Raw genomic sequence first — 22285 nt, forward strand, 5'->3', positions numbered from 1 at the left:
GATGAAGGGAGCCTTAGACCTGTGGGACATTATCAAGAGAATTCTATCAAACATTTAACGAAGAAATAATGCCAGTAGTACACAGACTTTCAAATATAGAGTAGAAGGAAACACTTTTCAACTCCTCTAGTAAGGCTAGCATAACCCTGATACCAAAACCGTAAAGTTATTCCAAGAAAAAAAAATACAAACCAGTATCTCTTGTGAACATAGATGCAAAAATCCTTAAGATATAATCACATTGAATCTAGCAGTACACAAAAATGGTAATACATCATAATCAAGTGAGTATTATTCCAAGAAGCATGGATAGTTTAACATTCAAAATCAATAGAAGGTTAATATACAAAAGTCAGTTGCAGGGGCTTCCCTGGTGGCACAGTGGTTAAGAATCCGCCTGCCAATGCAGGAGACACGAGTTCGAGCCCTGGTCCAGGAAGATCCCACATGCTGCAGAGCAACTAAGCCCGTGCGCCACAACTGAGCCTGTGCTCTAGAGCCTGCGAGCCACAGCTACTGAGGCCCATGCGCCTACAGCCTGTGCTCCTCAACAAGAGAAGCCACCACGATGAGAAGCCAGCACACCGCAACGAAGAGTGGCCCCTGCTCGCGGCAACTAGAGAAAGCCACGCACAGCAATGAAGACCCAACACAGCCAAAAATAAGTAAATAAATAAATTTATTTTTAAAAAAATCAATTGCATTTCTACTATCAGGAAACAAATGGAGAGTGACATTTTTAATAAATTCCATTTATGATATTAAATACTTAGGAGTAAATTTAACAAAAAATGTGTAAGACTTTAACACTGAAATCTTAAAATTTAACTAGGGGAAATTAAAGATGACCTGGTGGCTCAGTGGTTCAGAGTCCGCCTGCCGATACAGGGGACACGGGTTCGTGCCCCGGTCCAGGAAGATCCCACGTGCTGTGGAGCGGCTGGGCCGGTGAGCCATGGCCGCTGAGCCTGCACGTCTGGAGCCTGTGCTCTGCAACAGGAGAGGCCACAACAGTGAGAGGCCCGCGTACTGCAAAAAAAAAAAAAAAAAAAAAAAAAGACCTAAGGAGGTGGAGAGAGATACCATGATCATGGATTTGACAACTGCGTTAATATGTCAAATTTGCCTAAATTAATCTATAGATTTCATATAATCCAGCAGATTCTTTTGTAGAAATTGACAAACTGGTTAAATTCTAAAATTTATATGGAGGGACTTCCCTGGCAGTCCAGTGGTTAAGACTCCACTCTTCCACTGCAGAGGGTGTGGATTTGATCCCTGGTTGGGGAACTAAAATCCCGCATGCCGCATGGCGTGGCCCAAAAAAAAAATAATAATAATAAAAAATAAAATTTATACGGAAATGTAAAGAACCTGGAATATTCAAAGCAATCTAAAAAAAAATGAAAGAAATTTGGAGGGCTTTAAAACTTATTTCAGAGCACAGTAATTAAGACAGTGCGGTATTGGCACAAGGGCTGACAGACCGGTGGAACAGAATAGAGGGTCCAGCAACAGACCCTCAGTTACATAGTCAGTTGATTTTTGACAAAGGCACCAAAGCAATTCAGTGAAGAAAAGAAACTCTTCAACAAACGGTATGGGAAAGATTGGATATCCACATGGATAAAAAAGCGAAGGACCTTGATTCCCACTCATGCCGTGTACAAATTTAAGGTGGGTCATAGACCCAGATATACAAGCTAAAACTATGAAAATAGAAGGAAACCTAGGAGAATATCTTCTAAGCCTTTGGGTAGGCAGAGATTTCTTAAACAGAACACAGAAACAAAATCATAAAATAAAAAAATTTACAAATTAAACTTCATCAAAATTAAATACTCTTATTAAAGGACACTTTTTTTTGGCTGCATTGGGGCTTTGTTGCTGCACATGGGCTTTCTCTAGTTGCAGCGAGCAGGGACTACTCTTCATTGCAGTGCACAGGCTTCTCATTGCAGTGGCTTCTCGTTGCGGAGCACAGGCTCTAGGTGCGCAGGCTTCAGTAGTTGCAGCATGTGGGCTCAGTTGTTGCGGCACGCAGGCCCTAGAGTGCGTGGGCTTCAGTAGTTGCAATGCGTGGGCCTAGTAGTTGTGGCACATGGGCTTAGTTGCTCCGTGGCATGTGGGATCTTCCTGAACCAGGGATTGAACCTGTGTCCCCTGCATTGGCAGGTGGACTCTTATTTATTTATTTAATTAGTTTATTTATGGCTGTGTTGGGTCTTCGTTGCTGCATGCAGGCTTTCTTTAGTTGTGGCAAGCGGGGGCTACTCTTTGTCATGGTGCCGGGGCTTCTCATTGCGGTGACTTCTTTTGTTGCAGAGCACGGGCTCTAAGCACGTGGGCTTCAGTAGTTGTGGCACGCAGGTGCAGTAGTTGTGGCTTACAGGCTCTAGTAGTTGTGGTGCATGGGCTTAGTTGCTCTGCAGCATGTGGGATCTTCTCAGACCAGGGCTTGAACCCGTGTCCCCTGCATTGGCAGACGGATTCTTAACCACTGCGCCACCAGGGAAGTCCCTGAAGAATACTTTTAAGGCAATAAATAAGCAAGCTGCTCATAGGGAGAAAATATTCACAAAGCATATAATCTGACAAAGGACTGGTATCCAGGATAAATAAAGAACTTGTATAACTCAGTATTAAAAAGACAGTCCAGTCTTTTTAACAAGCTGAAGACTTGGAAAGGTACTTCACAGTGATACCTGAATGTGGTTGATGGACACACAAAAAGGTGCTCAACACTATTAATCATCAGGAAATGTATATTGTAACCCCAACAAGACATCTCTACACATCCGCTATTATCGCTAAAATTTAAGAGCCTGACAGTCAAATATTGGTGAAGATGTAAAGCACCCAGACTTTTTAGACATTGCTGGTGGAGTATAAAATGTTATAGCCACTCTTAAATTTGTCAGTTTCTTGTAAACATATGCCTACTGTTTGACTTAGCAATTCCACTCCTAAGTATTTACCCAAGAGTAATGTGAACAAATGTCCACAAAGACTTGTATAAGAATGTTTCTAGCACCATAAAGGTGCTATAATGGGCAAAAAACTGGAATCAACCCAAATGTCCATCAACAGTGGGATAAACAAGTTGTTGTATAGTCATACAATAGAATATTATCTAGAAATAAAAAGAAATCCTTATCCGTAAGTAGCATATAAGCATCTCTAACAGCTATGTTGAATAAAAGAAGGCAAATACAAAAGAGTATAGTTACTGTGTGATGCCATTTATATTAAGTTCTAGAATAGAACTTTGGCTTTAATCTTTGGGGGAGAACAGGATTAGCGATAGTCTATGATATCTTATTTTTATAAGAAGAACTAATAAATAATGGCCCATATTCAACTTATGAAACATTTGATATCTCACACTTCATTGCACAGCCAACCTGAATATTAAGTATTTTAAAAATAATTGAACACTCATTGACTATTATGTAAACATTATAAACACAGATACATATATAGTGTGAATTGATAATGAATATTTCAGTTTTAATATATAGATTTTAAAATTATATGTTCTTAATTTACTCTCATTCTCTTAGTTTAATTCACTGAAAAGCCATCATCTATGTTTTAGGTAGTTTTGACTCTCTTTTCCTTTGGAATCCAGTAGAAAAAAACTTGTAATATTCTGTGTATTTAGGATTGCATTTCTGATATCAAAACTTAAAAGTCAGTATATATTTGTTTTAGCCTTTTTTTTTTTTTTTTTTTGGCCATGCCGCAAGGCATGTATTGTAGTCCTCTGACCAGGGATCGAACCCGCACCCCCTGCATTGGAAGTGTGGAGTCTTAACCACTGGACCGCCAGGGAAGTCCCTGAATGGACTAGCCATTTGCAAGGTGGTATAATCCCCATGTATTTTACAAGAGGGAATGTTTCTGTAAATGCCCGGTAACCTACAGAGAAACTTCATCCATGAAGAATTTGGTAATCTTGAATACTTACGTATTTGATGATTTGATACAATACTGAAAAAATGCAAAAACCCCAGCTTAGTTGAAAAAAATCACATAGGGTTTTCACTCAGGCTTTGTATTTTTATTAAATAATTCTAGTGTAATCTTTTTCAGATTTCTAAATTTACATCAAATTAAGAGAAAGGATACTAAATGCAAGCATAATATTGAGCGGTACCAGTGGATAACTCTTTTTAACAAAAGATATAATCAAAAAAAGAAACAGAAATAAAAGGAAGAGAAGATGAAGGCAAGGGAGGAAGGAAGGAGAGAAAGGTGGTAACCAGGATTAAAGACTTACATTTTTGTTATATTTACTTTAGACTTTTTTTCCCTAGAGAAATAAAATTTTAGTTATAACTACTCTTCCATCTTTGTTTCTTCCTTCCACACCCCAGATAATCACTGCTCTGTATACATTGATGTGTATACTTCATGTGCATGTTTTTGCAGTTTTACTAGAAATGTAAATGTATCATGTCCATATACAGTTTGTACTCACTGTCTTTGGGACTTGCCTGGCGGTCCAACGGTTGAGACTTCACCTTCCAATGCAGGTGGTGCGGGTTCGGTCCCTGGTTGGGAAACTAAGATCCCACATGCCTTGCAGCCAAAAAACCAAAACATAAAACAGAAGCAGTATTGTAACAGCTTCAATAAAGACTTAAAAAAAAATGGTCCACATCAAAAAAAAAAAACAAAAAACTTTTACTATCTTTTATTTGTGCAGCTATACAAGTTATTCTTCCTGTAAAAAATCAGATATTACAGACCACCCTAAACCTACTTCTCTCCTCAGAGGTATAAACAGAGTTAAATGTGAGTTTTCAGACCTTTTCCTGTGCTTTACATTATATGTCATTTACAAAAACTGCAAAACATAAGTTCTTTTGTATTGTACGTGTGGTTCCTAAACTTGCTTTTTCCCCATCCACTGAATGGTACGTCTAGGAGCTTTCACCATGTCAGTACAGAGAGCTCTATCCCCTTTTACACTGTTGTAGAAGTAATTTATGGTTTGGTTATACCATGATTTATTTTGCCACTCCCCATTGAAGGAGTTTTAGGTTGCTTTCACATTTTACATCATTATTCAGGGTTGTTTTGAACCCCTTTCAGTTCACCTTTATTTCTCTATGGCAAGTACTGGAAACAAGAATTGCTGGGCTATTGGACATACACGTGTTAAGTACTTCTTTGTCATTGTCAGGTTGTGCCAGACTGGCTTATTATATTCCTTTGCTAATGATTATTTACCTTCTTTTCTCCATAGGCCTTACTAGCATTGGGCATCAGTAAGTCTGTTCAAACACCAGATCCTACTCATCCGTAAGGACGTTGTCTTTATTTTGTTTTCATGTGTTTTGGCAGCAAGTAGTTGAATTATAGAAATCTCTTGCAGTTTATAGACCTGCAGTTTTGTGTTAAAGATTTGGTCATTTCTTCTGCTGTTGTATCTAAAATGCAGGACTCAACCTCTGTGTCAAAGTAAATTCAAGATATAATTTGAAAATGAGGTTCAAATTATTTTTATGCTTTGTAACATAGCAAAGAGATCCTGTCCTCTTTGTATTTGATAGTTAATAACAAAGCACGTGTTTTGATCTTAGAGTTTTGTTTTATTTGGTCAAAGGAGATATATATATTTCACATTTGGACTAATAGGCCACTCAATCTAAAATTTTAGTGATAATTTCTATTAAATTCATGCTTAATGTATTTTAATCCCCCTGTTGTGATTTGGAAATAGGATTCTATTAATATTTCAAAATTACTTATTTGTAAAATGAGTATGCTCTTTAGGGTATATTATTTTGAATTATATTAGTTATTTGATACAAAGACTTTTTTTCTGTTGCTTCTACTAACATAACCAGGTGAAAATTTTGAATTCCACATGTATTATTTTTTTTTTAACAAGCTTCTGTAGTAGAATTTTAGCAGTCAAATTTGCCTTAAGGCAAAAAAAAAAATACACTTTTATTTCCATAAAGGAATGTGCCTCTGTGTTTTATATAAATGCCTTTCTTTACTTGAAAGCCAGGCACTCCTGTTTTCATATAAATAATAGCATATTATTGAATATCCTATAACTATCAGTAAGCTCGTACAGAGAACAGCTACCTTTCTAGTCTGCTAATTACACATGATTATAGTATTTCACTATGTCAAAAAAAATTTTTCCTGGCCAGTTTTATATACCAAAAATTTAAAAACAGGGTAAAATTTAAAAGTTTTAGGTTGTAAAGATTTCTTCTTAAGATATTTTCAACAATCTACTTTAGTACTGCCCAATAGAATTTTCTACAATAACAGAAATATTTATTTATATCTGTTCATTGTGATAGTCACTAGCTGCATGTGGCTGTTGAGCACTTGAAATGTGGCTAGTGCAACTGAAGAACTGTATTAAAATTTTATCTAGTTTTAAGTAATTTAAATTTAAATAGTCTTATGTAGCTAGCGACTTACACTGGACAGTGCAGATCTACATAGTTAAAAATTTTAGGGACTTCCTGGTGGCGCAGTGGTTAAGACTCTGCGGGCTCCCAATGCAAGGGGCCCGGGTTTGATCCCTGGCCCAGTACTAGATCCCACATGCATGCCACAACTAAGACCCAACGCAACCAAAAAAAAAATTTTTTTTAATAAGAATCTCCAAATTCCTTGAAAACACATAAAATGAAAGTAATGCCATTTAATTTAGATCTTAATTTACCTTAACTTAAATAAATAAATAAATAAATCTCCTTTCTTACTTTGGGGGGGAAGCTTTAGAAGAATATAAATTGTCCTAAGTCAAGCTGATAGAACACCATCACATCTATAAACTGATAATTTCCTATGGCAAGATTACATATTTGCAAAAATAATTCAAAAAGCAATTTTAATTCAGAACTCTTGTTTAAATTTGCATCTGCTAGAAGGGTGCCATAGAGTTTGGGTTTGGGAGTAAATTTCCCAGAAAATACTTTTATTAATGAATGATTCTTTTCCTCTTGTAGTATCCCATATTTTAAAATTTCTTATTACTCAGTATTTTATTGGTACATACAGTAATACAGAATAATGCACACATTGACCAAAAGACTTTAAAAAAACCCTGAGATTTAACAAAAAAAAAATTACCATAAAAACACCCAGAAAACTGAAGCTCTTAGTCTTTTAATGATAATAATTAGTGGCACTTGCCTGGCGGTCCAGTGGTTAACACTCCGCAGTTGCACTTCAGGGGGCGTGGGTTCGATCCCTGGCCTGGGAACTAAGGTCCAACATGCTGCTCGGTGCAGCTAAAAAAAAAAAAGATAATAGTTACTGTGTGTTACACTATACAGAAACAGCAAAAAGTATCTAGCATCAAATTATAAGTAATATAAATTGTAGGAAATATAAATTATAGAAGAAGACAAATATTCAATTAGAAGCTGCATTACAAGGAAATATGTTACCATCTTCATTAAACATCTGAATGCATTTAAAAAATAAATTTTGCCTGCATTTGTGTTACATAAAAGTAAAGTTGCTCTAGTAAATCAAAGCAAATATATGAAAGAGGGATTAGAAAATACCTGAATTAAATCATGTTCACTCTCTTTTTATATAGTTTCCAAGATCTTGCAGTTTTTTCCACTTTATGTATATGATTTTCTGATTAGATTTGAGTTTGGCACTTACATTTTACTTAAATATAAAATCATAACATCATGATGTTATAATAAGTTTTTTTTTTCATTGACCTATTAAACATATTTTGAGAGGAAATCATTTGTATTTCTTGTAAACTATATTATCTTTTTTATTTTTCAGGTATGGATTTTCAAATATGCGCTATATTGCTTCACTAATTAGTGGTGTTGGTATTTTCATGATGGGTGCAGGATTATCTTGGTACCATGGAGTCATGGGATTGCTTAATCCTCAACCAATAGAATCTCTTCTATGGGTAATCTTCGCCCCTCCTCCCCCCTCAGTTCTGAAGTAATATGGAATAGTGATTAAGTACAGTAGAATGCCTTTGTCACATTGATGTTAAAGAATGGGACTAAGTATACCTTCTTGACTGTAATATAGGGTTATGTATCTGTAGTTGTGTTTTTTGTGTGTGTGTGTGGTACGCGGGCCTCTCGCTGTTGTGGCCTCTCCCGTTGCGGAGCACAGGCTCCGGACGCGCAGGCTCAGCGGCCATGGCTCACGGGCCCAGCCGCTCCGCGGCACGTGGGATCTTCCCAGACCCGGGCACGTACCTGTGTCCCCTGCATCGGCAGGCGGACTCTCAACCACTGCGCCACCAGGGAAGCCCTGTAGTTGTGTTTTTTAGAATGTGACTGGACATGACCTCTAAATCCATATGATTCAGTGATGTTGAGCAAGAGTATCTCTGTAGGTACAGTTTTTAAACACTTCGTCCTTGGTTAAAATTTTGGGCAATTCTGTTAATTTCTGCTGTTACTTTTGAAAAGCAAGAAGACCTCTGTTCACTTTTAGTCCCAAGAATAAATGTCCTATCAGTAGTTAAAATAACCATTCCTTTGTAACAGTCGTATGTTAGAATTTTATTTAGAGTTAAACCTTCTCCTTTTCCTCATTATGGTAGGAAGCCTACATTGAGAGAATGGGAGTGTGGTTCCCTTCTGTATTTTTTCACTTAAGGGCTTCTCTTCTCTCCTACTCCATAGGTTGCCTCTGGCAGCACTGAAGGTAGAGATAGGGGACAGAAAGGTACTACTTTACTGGCACCAACGTCATCTTGCACTGGTTTCCACTGGCCTCTGTAGATACTTAAAGCTGTCTTCTTTGCCTCTCATGGGAGCTTCTTGGAGATGACTCTGCTTGGCAGCTCTGATTGTAGCTCCCTTGACAAGTGCAGGTTGGGCATGTGGCACCCCTGTCAGCTTCTGTATCTCACAGTGTAGTTCCAGACTATTTTTGCTGATGTTGCCAGTAAGATTCAGTGGAAAGAGCCTAGAATTGAGTTAGGAAAACCTGTATTCTAGTTCTTACTCCAATACCATTTCTATTTACTCAAGCAAACCACACAGCCTTGGAAATCTCAGTTTTCTTAACAGAATTAGAAGAGTGTTGGACTGGGTTCAAAATTTTTAAACCTCTGTTTCAGGGAAGCCTAGGGTTCCGAAAAGGTAATATTGAAAATTCTATAGATATTTGATTTGAATTTCACTTAAAATTTTAAAAAATTTGTGTTAATTATTTCTATATATCTTGAATTAAAGCTATTCTTGGCATCCTTATCCAATTCAAGAGTATCTGGGATTGTAAGGAAAGTGGTGTTATCTTCCTCCCCCAAATTGTTTACTTTTTATAACTGCTTATCTTTCTGAATGAGGACTGAGGAAGGATTCTCTTGGTGCTGGGCAAACAAACAAAATTGAAAGTTACTGGGTATGGTTGTGTATCTTACTGCGTCTGGTATCCACAACCCTAGATTTCAAATGCTTGTGTTCATTTTGAAGTTCAATTTTTTTTTTTTTTTTACTAATTAAGTAATTCTTTTATATCATGAATTTAACTTTAGTCACGGTATAACATTCTACGCTGGTGGGGGGGTGCGTGTGTGTATTACTTTTTCAAGTATTAAAAAATGAGATGGCCATCAAAGTTTTAACTTTTAATTGTTTCTTCTTATGAAGATACCATCTATCTCATTGTCCTCATTTGAGCTGTTTCCCATCAAAATCCTTATCTGGCTAGAATTTGAATTTATGTTTCCATATTAAACATTAAGTTTATGCGTGAACTGTTGTAATTCTTTAGTGAGATATCAACTTATGCTTTATTTTTATATTTCCTAGGCATATTGTATTTTAGCAGGATCATTAGTATCTGAAGGAGGTATGTATTGTCACAGAATCTTTTTACTCTTAACTTAGTAATATATATTCAGCAGTCTATTTTTTTTTTTTTTTTTTTCTGGCGTTATGCGGGCCTCTCCCTGTCGTGGCCTCTCCCATTTGCGGAGCACAGGCTCCGGACGCGCAGGCTCAGTGGCCATGGCTCACGGGCCCCGCCGCTCCGCGGCATGTGGGATCTTCCCGAAATGGGGCACGAACCCGCGTCTCCTGCATCGGCAGGCGGACTCTCAAGCACTGCGCCACCAGGGAAGCCCAACAGTCTATTTTTATAGATTGCTAAGTTCTCTTGATGTTTACAAAGCTGTGGAAATAGGAATATAAGTTTTATCTTCTTTGAGGGAAGAAATTCTTTGTATAATGTACTATGGTTGTTCCTATAAGATGGGGCAAGTTTGGAAAAGCTTTTTATTTTGTTCTTGAGTATCATATCATTTGAAATGGAGTATAAAAACATAACTAACTATATACTGAGGTTTTTTCTTTTTCTGGAAAGTAAAAAACATTTTTATTTTTTTATACAGCAGGTTCTTATTAGTTATCTATTTTATACATATTAGTCTATATATGTCAATTCCAATCTCCCAATTCATCACACCACCACCCCACCCCCTGCTTCCCCATTTTGGTGTCCATACATTTGTTCGCTACATCTGTTTCTCTATTTCTGCCTTGCAAACCTGTTCATCTGTACCATTTTTCTAGATTCCACATGTATGTGTTAATAAATGATTTTTTTCTCTTTCTGACTTAACTTCACTCTGTATGACAGTCTCTAGGTCCATGGAGTATAAAAACATAACTAACTATATACTGAGTTTTTAAAAATCAGGTTTTAGTAATGTTTATCAGGGAGGACTGTCTTTTTGCAGTAAAAATATGTTAATGTTTCTGAAAGTTTCAGCCATAGCAGTATTATGACAGAGAAGTGCTAATATCATATATGAAACTGCCTAATTCACTGCTGTACTCACAGTATGCTTACTTCTAAAACATTGTCATTTTTTATGCATCATCCTTTCATCTTTGGCAGTCTTATAAAATGGTGATAGCACCACCTGCCTCAAAAGGTTGGGAGGGTCAAAGTGATTACGCTTAGTGTGGTGCCTGCCAGCTAGTAGCTGTCTAATAAATTAAGGCTGTTGTGGTGGTAATGATATTTAAATTATTGTGGTTTAGAAATATGGGATTCATTATATCATAATGATTAATTGGGGTCTTGATAATGACTGGTTTAATATAGAACTTTTCCTTATTGACAGCCCTTAGCATTAAAGTGTTGTGCCTATTTATTTATCTTTTGAGATGCCATCTTTAAAGTTTGGAGGCATGAAGTTTCTTCCTTGCTGATATGAATGCTTTTCTTTCAGCAACACTTCTTGTTGCTGTAAATGAGCTTCGTAGGAGTGCTCGGGCCAAAGGAATGTCACTTTACAAGTATGGTATGTATTTTAGAAACCTAGGTGTATTATTTCGTCTTCTTTTTTTCCTTAAAATTGCCTAGTGCTATTATTGCTTTGTTCCATATAGATGTGTACAAAATATATCTCAGTGTCTTCCCTATGTGGCTCTTACTTACATATCAGCTCTTTTAAAAAGAGAAGTGTAGTGTAATTTGAACAGCAGTACTTTATATTTGGATTTAACTTATATGAACTACAGTATTTCTGTGTATGCTTATAATAACTTGAGAAAGTAATTTGACTTTAAATATCTGTTATTGTTAACATTTAAACCAAGAAACTATATTTATATTGAACAGGGTTTTAAAAATCAGGATCTCATACATTTTTTAATCTTAATTTTTTTTTTTTTTTGGCCACACTGCACGGCTTGAGGCATCTCAGTTCCCTGACCAGGGATTGAACCCTAGTCACAGCAGTGAAAGCCTGTAATCCTAACCACTAGGCCACTAGGGAACTCCTTCTTAATCTTAATTTTAATTTAATTAAATTAATGGATACTTATTAAAATGTTATCTGATAGTATCAAATTAAGATTTCAGAAGTTTCTTTTCTTGTCTCTACCCCAATGATTAAGTAATGGAAAGTCGTGATCCTAGTACAAATGTTATATTATTGGAGGATACTGCAGCAGTGTTGGGAGTGACAATAGCAGCCACTTGTATGGGCCTTACTTCTATAACAGGTAAATATTTCTCAAATTACAGGTGCTTTATTTGTGCTACTAAAATAATTCTCTAATGTGGAAATTTCCCTTTATATCATTGAATAATTTTAAACCAGTAGATTGTTAAATGTGAATTTCATACTAACCATTTGTTTGTATAAGACAAATAAGATGGTAAAAGTGTTCAGATTTTTGAATTAGAAATTTCTCTTAGTTAGAAATAAAGAAGGCTGCTAATAGAGCATTTCTGTAATGCTCGAAGCCTTTCTAGCTGTGACTTAATAAGTTACACAACTACACAGAGCTTTAAGTTCTTTACCTATAAAGATATTAATAATATTTGTCCTAGTGACCTTACAGGTTTAAGATAGTATATGAGAAAGAACTTTAATATACTCTAAAGTTCAAAATAAATATACATTGTAGCTCTTGTCCGTTTGTCTTTTTCTACTATTAGTACCAATAATAACTGCTGTTGCTTTCCTGTTTCCTTGATTCTTTAGTTGCTTCCATCCTCATTTTGGTAGCTAGATAAATATTTTGAAGGCCAGTACAGCACAGGCGGATAAGAAGACAAAAACCATTTTATTTTTATCTTCTAAAACAAAGGAACCATTTAGTATGATAAAGACTCAATTTCTGAGGTTGGAATTCTCTTGAAATGGTACTACCATTCTTACCTGTTTGTCCTAGCATATTTTAAATAATTTTAGGTGATGAGCTTCCACAGTTCTGCAGTATTTCTTAAAATAGCCTGAAATATGAATAGGTCTTTCTCATTTTGAATGTATATTTTAAGAGTAAACCAGAATTCTCTGATGTTCACTGTGATCCAAAATATTTCTAATTGTTTTGATCCTTTTTCTGGTTGACCTTACCATTTTAGACATTTTTTTAGACCTAAATTATTACTTAGCAAAATTTTAGGCTTAAGGAAAGTGTGACTTGATAGGTAAGTTGACTTTTAATAGATTATTTTTTTTTACATAGTATTATAAACCAGTCAAATCAAACTTATAAAAAGTTTTGTTTCAAGAAAGTTTCACATTAATTTTTATTTAATTATTTAAATTGTCATTTAAATTAAATATCATGCCAAGAAATAAATATTTTCCAGCTAGTAATTCTGTGATTTCTGTAGGATTATTAATAGATGTATATTTTTAAATAAAAATAATTAATTAAATCTGGATTTCTAAAGAGCAATATTTGATTTTGAACTCTATAATTACAAACTTGCTAGTGGATTATGTTTTACAAGTGGATATATTTTTACACTTTAGTAATACAAAATAAGTCATTCAGTTTTTAGTGTTATATTTTGACTAAATGTTAATAAAACTAATGTAAATTGAGATTTTTTTTAGTAAAACAATATGCTTTATCAAGCATTAAGAGAGTTCAATTTAATATTGACATTTGATCTTTGGAATAAAAAGACTTCATTATAAAAGCCTTGTGTGTAATATTTATTATAAAGATTTAAAGTATAATATTTATTTATGTCTGTTATATAAATATTAACCGATGCATTCATAGATAATAAATCAACTCTTCTCATTGGTTCTGGAAGAGAATAAAGTCCTAATAACCTAAGACAAACTTTAGAATCAGAATCATCTGACAGGATTGGGAAGGCACAGAAGCTAGACCCACACCCACCCCACCCCAAACCCCAGATTTCTGATGTAGAAGGTCTTGAGTGAGGCCTGAGAATTTGCATTACTACCATGTTCTTGAGTGATGCTGACGCTGCTGGTCAAAGGACTGCACTTTGAGAACCACTGCTCTGAGGTAGCCATTAGAGGCAAGGAATTAACTTCCTTTTTTTTTTTTTTTTTTTCTTTAAATCTAGAATGGTACTAGCTATGTATCATTCTTGGTTGAATGAGATAAGAATGCCTCATATAATTTTTTGTATGGCTTAGTTCTTTCACAGAATCTTTGTAAGAATAAGACACAAAAATGGTTATTTCTTTTAGCTTTTGATTTTACAATTTTGTCAGCTTGGGATAGGAAAAGTGCTACTGATATATCAAAAAGAAATGGACTCTTCATTGTATTACTAGTATGTCTCTAATTTGAAAATGCTCTGAACCCTCACCCATGTGACCAGGTGCAAGAAAGAGATCATAAGTAATTCAACTGCATAGAATAGTAAAACTATTAGGAGAAAGTCATTAAAGGAATTAGAAATGAATTTCCAGTCCCTTGATTTACTAATTCTGGTTCTTTGCTCACTAAAGCACATTGAAACAATAGAAAATGTTAATTTACTGACTTCTTTTGTGCTTTTATTTAGGCAATCCACTGTATGACAGCCTAGGTTCTTTGGGTGTGGGCACCTTATTAGGTGTGGTCTCAGCATTCCTCATCTACACTAACACAGAAGCACTCTTAGGGCGATCCATCCAGCCAGAACAAGTACAACGGCTTACTGAACTCCTGGAGAACGACCCCTCAGTAAGGTCAGCTTACTACTGTTAAGGTTTACAAAAACATATTAAGAAATAGAAATGCTTGTTTTGTAAATACTTCCAGAAGAGATTTTGAATTCCTAGCCATTAGAACTTTTTTTTTTTTTGCGGTACGTGGGCCTCTCACTGCTGTGGCCTCTCCGGTTGCGGAGCACAGGCTCCGGACGCTCAGGCTCAGCGGCCATGGCTCACGGGCCTAGCCGCTCCGCGGCATGTGGGATCTTCCCAGACCGGGACACGAACTCATGTTCCCTGCATCGGCAGGCGGACTCTCAACCACTGCGCCACCAGGGAAAGCCCTAGAACTTTTTAATCTTATTACTTTGCAGCATTGCAACCTTACAAGAAAGCAAGTGAAAGCATGTAAGAAACTCCCTAAGTTTCCTTTTAAATTCTGTATATCTTTAATTTTTAGAATAAGGAACAGTTAGATGATGTAATGGGAATAGAAGTTTGCAAAGTATTTGCCTTTTTAATGTGGAACCACTTATATGAAACCTTCATATTTATATTTGCCTTATATTTGTATTATAATTACAGATTGAATATATTAAACTTAAGATTTTTATTCCTGGGGATATGATTACCAAGTTGAATATGATTTATACTTTTTTTGAAAATAGACTTCTTGTTTTAGATTATATTAAATGTTTTTTCCATATAATCTTTATCTTTAAATGATATAAAAATAAAGAATTGAAGAGTTAGGAGGTAATCAGAAGAGATGCAGAGTTCCAGTAGGACTTTTTAGTGAACTTCAGTAGCAGTGTAGTTTCAGAATGAAGGGGAAGAAACAGTCCTTTAAAATCCTGCTTTTGGGGACTTCTCTGGCAGTCCAGCGGTTAAGACTTCACCCTGGTTGGGGAGTTAAGATCCCACATGCCTCGCAGCCAAAAAACCAAAGCATAAAACAGAGCAGTATTGTAACAAATTCAATAAAGACTTTAAAAATGGTCCACATCCCCAAAAATCCTGATTTTCTACTACTTACCTACATACGCATATATTAAACTTTAAAATAAGAATGTATTTTTCTTAATTAAAACCTTTAAGTTAAATCTTTTAAGAATGATCTCTAGGACTTCCCTGGTGGCACAGTGGTTAAGAATCCACCTGCCAATGCAGGGGACACGGGTTCGAGCCCTGGTGCAGAAAGATCCCACATGCCGCAGAGCAGCTAAGCCCATGAGCCACAACTACTGAGCCCACTTGCCACAACTACTGAAGCCCATGTGCCTAGAGCCCGTGCTCTGCAACACGAGAAGCCACTGCAATGGGAAGCACATGCACTGCAACGAAGAGTAGCCCCGCTCACCACAACTAGAGAAAGTCCGTGTGCAGCAAGGAAGATACAACACAGCCAAAAATAAATAAATAAATTGAAAAAAAAAGAAAGAATGACCTCTATATCTTCATCAGTAGAACAAATGAGTATGTGAGTAGTAGATTTATATTCTAAGCTCTATATGTTTACTCTTAAGAAGTAATTACCTACTGGATCAAGATTTGAAATTGAGCATTCTGAGAATCAGTATTGGGCTTAGTAACTTAATGTGAGATACTCCATAATTAATATCCTTCCCTTGTGATGTCTTTGTCAGATTTTGTTATCAAGGTAATACTGACCTTATAGAATGAATGGGGAAATGTTTCCTCCTCTTCTGTTTTTTTTAGAAGAGTTTATAAAGAATTGTTATTATTTCTTCTTTAAATGTTTGGTAGAATTCAGCAGTGATGCCATCTGGACATGGGCTTTTCTGCATGGTTAGTTTTTTGATTACTCATTCTATCTCTTGTTATTAGTTTATTCAGATTATCTATTTCTTCTTGTGTCAGTTTCAGTAGTTTGTGTCTTTCTAGAAATTTGTCCATTACTTCTAAGTTATCTAATTTGTTGGTGTACAGCTGTTCCTAGTATTCCTTTGTAGTCCTTTTTATTCCTTTAGGTTTGGTACTAATGTCTCCTCTTTCATTTCTGATTCTGATAATTTGAGTGTTCTTTCTTTTTTCTCTTGGTCAGTCCAGCTAAAGATTTGTCAATTTTCTTGGTCTTTTCAGAGAACTAGCTTTTGGTTTAATTGATTTTCTTTGTTTTTCTCTTCTCTGTTTCATGAGTTCCTGCTCTAATCTGTATTAGTTCCTTCCTTCTGCTTGCTGTAGGTTTAGTTTGCTCTTTTTCCAGTGTCTTAAGATGGTAGGTTAAGTTTTTTATTTGATATCCATCTTCTTTTTTTAATACAGGCTTTTACATTTATAAACATCCTTCTAAGCCCTGCTTTCACTGCATCCTATAAATTTTAGTATGTTGTGTCTTCATTTTCATTTACTTCAAAATATTTTCTAATTTCACTTTAGATTTCTTCTTTGGCCATTGGTTAATTAGGGGTGTGTTGTTTAATTCCACATATTTGTGAGTTTCTCAGATGTCTTTGTTACTTCTTACTTCATTCCATTGTGGTTGCCGAACATTCTTTTTATTATTTCTGTCATTTTAAATTTACTGAGGTTTGTTTTATGGCCTAGCATATGATCTATCTTGGATAATGTTCCATGTGTACTTGAGAATAATGTATATTCTTCTGTTGTATGGAGCATTGTGTCTGTTAGATTTTATAGTGCTCACGTTTTTTAGTTCCCTGTTGATCTTCTTGCCTAGTTGTTCTATCCATTATTGAAAGTAGGATGTTAAAGTCTCCTGCTGTTATTGTTGAATTGCCTATTTCTTCTTTCATTTCTATCAGTTTTTGCTTCATGTATTTTGGTACCCATTTGCTAGGTATATGTGTGTTTATAATTTTGCATATATTGTTCATAATTAAAGTCTAAAAAAAGAACTGTAAATGGAAAGACTCACTGTGGCAAATTTGAAATTTTCTGGAATAGTGATGATCTGTAGATTAAATTGTTGGAAAAAATAAATGTTAGTATTCCAGAAAGTTCATACAGTTTTTTAATCAGTGTATTAGTTATCTATATTGCTCTGTGACAGATTACCCCAAAACTTTGTGATTTAAAACAACATTTATTACCTCGCAGCCTCTGTGGGTCAGGAGTCTGGGCACGGTTTACCTAGGTCTCTACCTTAGGGTTTCTCATAGACTGCAGTCAAGGTGTTGGCTGGGACTATAGTCATCTCCTGGGGAAGGATCAGCTTCTAAGCTTTCTCATGTAATTATCAACAGGATTTAGTTCCTTGCCATGTGGAACTGTCCAACATGGTAGCTTGCCTAATCAAAGTATGCAGATTGAGAAGACAAAAGATACTGAGTGTGAACACGATAAAAGTCACAGGTTCATCATCTAATCTTGGAAATGACATATCATCATTTTGCCGTGTTCTGCTGGTTAGGAGCAAATCGCTAAGTCTAGCCCACAGTTGAAGGAGAGAGGTTTGCACAAGGGCCAGAACACAGGAGGGGGTTGGGGGGCGCTCATTGGGAGCCATGATAGAAGCTGCCTATCACAGTTTTCTGTCTGCAGTTAGTTATGTGTAAGAACATAGGGAAGAAGTATATCAGAACATTTTTATTAACTGCTAATTAAGTATTAGTCAAATCATGAGTATTTAAAATCTTTTGTTGAGACTGAGTTAGATATGCTTTTTTTTAATGAATAAATTATATAACCTCTTACCAATCTGGACAAGTTCTGTTTCAGTCTGGGCATATATAACTTTATAAATATAAAATCATTAGTTCTTATTTTCATCTATACTTCTTTATTCATATAGATAAAGAATTTTAGACTCAGTATTCAGTAACTTGCTTAAGATCTCTAAGAAATTAGAGTCAGATGTTCTAAGAGTACTTGGATTCTCACTTAGGCTCGTTTTCCCAGTAGGATATCTGTATGTCCTCAGAATTCAGAGTGTTTATAATTTTCTCATGTATCCTCTAAAGAAAAGATATTATAATGATTACTCTAGAAAGAAAGGAATTTCTCAGTAGTTTTCTGGAGAAAGTTGATTCCTGAGGATTAGGGCAGGAGGTATGGAAAAGCAATTATGCTTGAGCGTCTGCTTCCTTTTCTGCAAGGCAGAATGGTATAATGGAAAGACCACTAGGTTTGGTTATCTAAAGGTCTGGGGGTGAGTCTGGCTCTCCTGTTGCCTAGATGAGTTACCTTAGGCAGGTCACTTATGCCCCTCTGGGATTGTTTTATCTGTAAAGTGAAGATGCCATCTTAATCTACTTTATGAATGTCATTGATTAAATGCCTGCTGTGTAACTGGTAGCATATTAAACATTTATATATGTTTGTTCATTATTTCCCACATCAGTCCCATTAGGTAGTTATTATTAACCTCATGCTAATGGAGTACTTCACAGAGTTGTATGAAGACTTTTAAAGAAGCTATTGAAAAAAGGAAAAAAGGATTATAAGATAAAATGACAACATTGTAGAAAAGCAATTTAGAGTTGATTTTTTAATCCACAAACTATGTAGTTCATATATACACAAATTACCATAAAATAGTATTTATTGTTTACACCTTCGTATGGCATTATGCAAAAAGAGCTAAATGAACATTTGTTTGGAAAATGATAGGTGGTGCTTGATGGCGAACACTCTGAAAGCCATCTTAGTCCATTTTTCATCACTGGTAGTAAAAAACAAGAATTCTAGACTTTTTGCCATTAAAACGTATGTCTGTGTATATAAATTTGTATGTATTGTTATTGGTTGCAGGGCAATTCATGACGTTAAAGCCACAGATCTAGGATTAGGGAAAGTAAGATTTAAGGCAGAAGTAGATTTCGATGGACGAGTTGTTACGAGATCATATTTGGAAAAACAAGATTTTGACCAAATGCTACAAGTAAGTTAAAGATTTATTGATTTCTTCTTATATAGCCAAGGGTTATAAAAATTACTTCCTAAGTAAATAAAATAAAACTTTTTCTTTTATAAGTCTTAAAAGTCACTTCAGGTTTCAACTGGTTCAGACAGTAGAAGAGGTGACTTATTATTAAAGTGCTTGTTGTGTGCCAGGCGTCTTATATATGTTACTTTATTTACTGTCAACAACCTGTGAGGCAAAGAAATAATATTTTCATTTTTATATATAGGCCAATTCAGGCACAGAAAGATTAAGTAACTTGCCTAAAATTGCAGAGCCATCATATGGAATCAGATGTGAATTCAGATCTCTCTGACTCCAGAATCCATGCTTTTTTTATTAAGAGTACTTTAAAAGAAAATTTATACAGGATAATATAATGAACAGAGCAGAGGCTACCACTTGCCTTTGTCGAATATTAACATTTTACTGTACTGTACTTGCTTAAGATCTTAAAAAAAGAAAGAAATCATTACAAAAATATTACAGCCCTTGTTTCTCCTTATAGATCCCATTCTCTTTTCTCCATCCCCAGAACTCACAATTATCTTGAATTTAGTACCTGTCATTTCCATTCAGTTTTTATACTTTTCAACATATTTTTCTTAGCGTAATATGTAACATTTTAGATGTTTAAAAATTGGTATAAATTATATCATATCATATGGTTTCCTCTATAAGTTGCTAAACAGCATGTTTTTGAGATTCCTCCTCCGTGTTAATATATATACCTCTAATTAATTTGCTTGCTATTTAATAGTCCATCTTACTAATATGCTGCAGTTTGCTTATCCAGTCCCTACTTCACGGACAATTATATTGTTTCAAGTATTAAACTATTGGAAACAGTGCCACAGTGGCATTCTTATAGATGTTTCCTTGTTTGCATGTGCAAGAATTTCTTTAGGGCATTACATAGCTAGATTTAAAGTATAGGTGGGCCATTGGATGAACGTATCTTCAACTTCCTTAGATATTGGCAAATTGTTCTCCAAAGTGTGTCAATTTAACTCCCACCATCAGTGTATCAAAGTTTCTATTGCTTCACATTTTCGCTAGATTGTACTGACAGAGTTTCGACATTTTTATCATTATGATAGATATGAAATAGTATCCTGTTGATTTAATTTATATTTCCCTGGTAGTAGTGAGGTTAATAAACATAGAGATTTATTGACCATTGGGATTTCCCGTACTTGCTTTGTTTGTTTAATTTCTGTTATTCTGACAGATTTATAAATGTTTTATTTTTAATATGCTAGATACTGATCCTTCCTCAGTTGTGCATATGCAGATAACTTTCTAGTTTATAATTTATCATTCCACTTTGTTGTACAGAAGACTTGATGTAGTTTTAAATTTTATGTCAAATTTGTAATCTTTTTCTCTATGCTTTTTATTATCTTTCTTGAGGAACCATTCTGTATCCCATTATCATAAAAATATTCTGGTTTTCTTCTAAAAATTTTAAGGTTTGTTTTTTACCCTTAGGTTTTCAATCCACTTAGAATTACTTGTTTAATGGTCTGAGGTAGGGATTTAGTATTTTTTTCCTCTAAAAAAATAACTTCCCCAGCACTATTTATTGATTGTCTATCCATTTTCCCACTGATTTTGCAGTGCTACGGTCTGTAGACCATTGTACTCAATTTTTTCTCAAATTGAGTTTTCTTTTTGAAATATGTGGTCCATTGCCTATGGCTCGAAGTTTTTCATTTTTCATTAAACTTAACGGTGTTGGTTATAATTTTTAAAAGAAATTATCAGTGTACCACTATGACTTTCTTAAGAATCTGTTTCATTTTTCTGCTATCGTTTTCTTTATAGGAAATTCAAGAAGTGAAGACTCCTGAAGAACTAGAGACCTTTATGCTTAAACATGGAGAAAATATTATTGATACTTTAGGAGCTGAAGTAGATAGGCTTGAGAAGGAACTGAAAGTAAGATATATTTATAATAATAATATAATACAGTGTCAGCTACTTTTTGAATACTTATCTGTGTCAGGCACTATGCTAATTGCATCAGTTGTATGCTTTTATTTTCTCAGTAACCCCATGATGTATCAGTAGTTGTGGGCAAGAAAATGATTGGGTTAGAGAAGTTGGATAATATACTCAAGGTAGTATAGGACTTGCGATTTGAACCTTTGCTGTTCAATTTCAAATTCCATACTTTTAACCACTATTGTATACTGCTTGCTTAGTTTCTAAAATAATCGTTTTTTTTCTTGTTTGTCTTTAAATAAGAAGCGTTTCTAACATTTCTAGAGAAAGGTAAAAGGGAAACTTTAGACTCTGTTTTAAAGTTAAAAAAGAGTGTGACCTTAAACATATACATACATACTGCTTTAGCCTGTCTGACATTATTTTATATTTTCTGTTTGTTTCTGTTCAGTTGGAGATCATTACAACCTGTTAGTTTTTTACTGAAATATTACCTAACCAGAGTGCCTTTAAAAAAGTGTCAGTGCTCTCAAATTGTCATTTATTGACATTTGAATTCTAACTGTTTGCAATGAAGAAAACTTGTAAATGATCTTTAACGTTTATAACTTGTTGAAGGCAATGTATTTTCTTTAGCTGATGTTGATTTTTGTTTAGTTTTGTTAAAAATTGAAGAGAAACAAAGACAAAAATTGAAGGGAAACATTTCTATCACTATTTTACTATCTTTTAGAATCTAGATATGTGATCAGATTAATAGAAGCACTTCAAAAGAGATGATTTTGTTAATGTTAATATTATAGTTCATGAGCTTATCAGGCATGATTTTCAGAATTTCTAGATGAACAATTCTCGAATATTTTGATATTAGGATTCTTAAAAATTATTGAGGACTCAGGTTTTTTTAGTTATATTTATTTATATTTACCAAATTATTAATTAAAATTGAGAAATTTAAAAATATTTATTCATTTAGAAAACATAATAAACGTATTTCATGTTAATATAAATAACAGTTTGAAGGAAAGTAACTATAGTTTCCA

General features: G+C 34.8%; 1 protein-coding gene across 2 annotated transcripts in view; it reads left to right on the plus strand.

Annotated features, from left to right (window-relative positions):
* Window positions 1-22285, plus strand: part of SLC30A9 (solute carrier family 30 member 9) — a 74463-nt gene that overhangs the window by 46380 nt on the left and 5798 nt on the right. For both annotated transcript variants that reach the window (XM_007453044.1, XM_007453045.1), the window contains exons 10-17: window positions 5255-5310; window positions 7789-7924; window positions 9792-9831; window positions 11219-11290; window positions 11889-11996; window positions 14281-14446; window positions 19145-19274; window positions 21123-21236. In XM_007453044.1, coding sequence (XP_007453106.1) covers window positions 5255-5310; window positions 7789-7924; window positions 9792-9831; window positions 11219-11290; window positions 11889-11996; window positions 14281-14446; window positions 19145-19274; window positions 21123-21236 — 822 coding nt within the window. The remainder of the gene's footprint in view (window positions 1-5254; window positions 5311-7788; window positions 7925-9791; window positions 9832-11218; window positions 11291-11888; window positions 11997-14280; window positions 14447-19144; window positions 19275-21122; window positions 21237-22285) is intronic.

This window comes from Lipotes vexillifer, unplaced genomic scaffold (genome assembly GCF_000442215.2).
Source record: "Lipotes vexillifer unplaced genomic scaffold, Lipotes_vexillifer_v1.1 scaffold1272, whole genome shotgun sequence".
Lineage (NCBI taxonomy): Eukaryota > Metazoa > Chordata > Mammalia > Artiodactyla > Lipotidae > Lipotes > Lipotes vexillifer.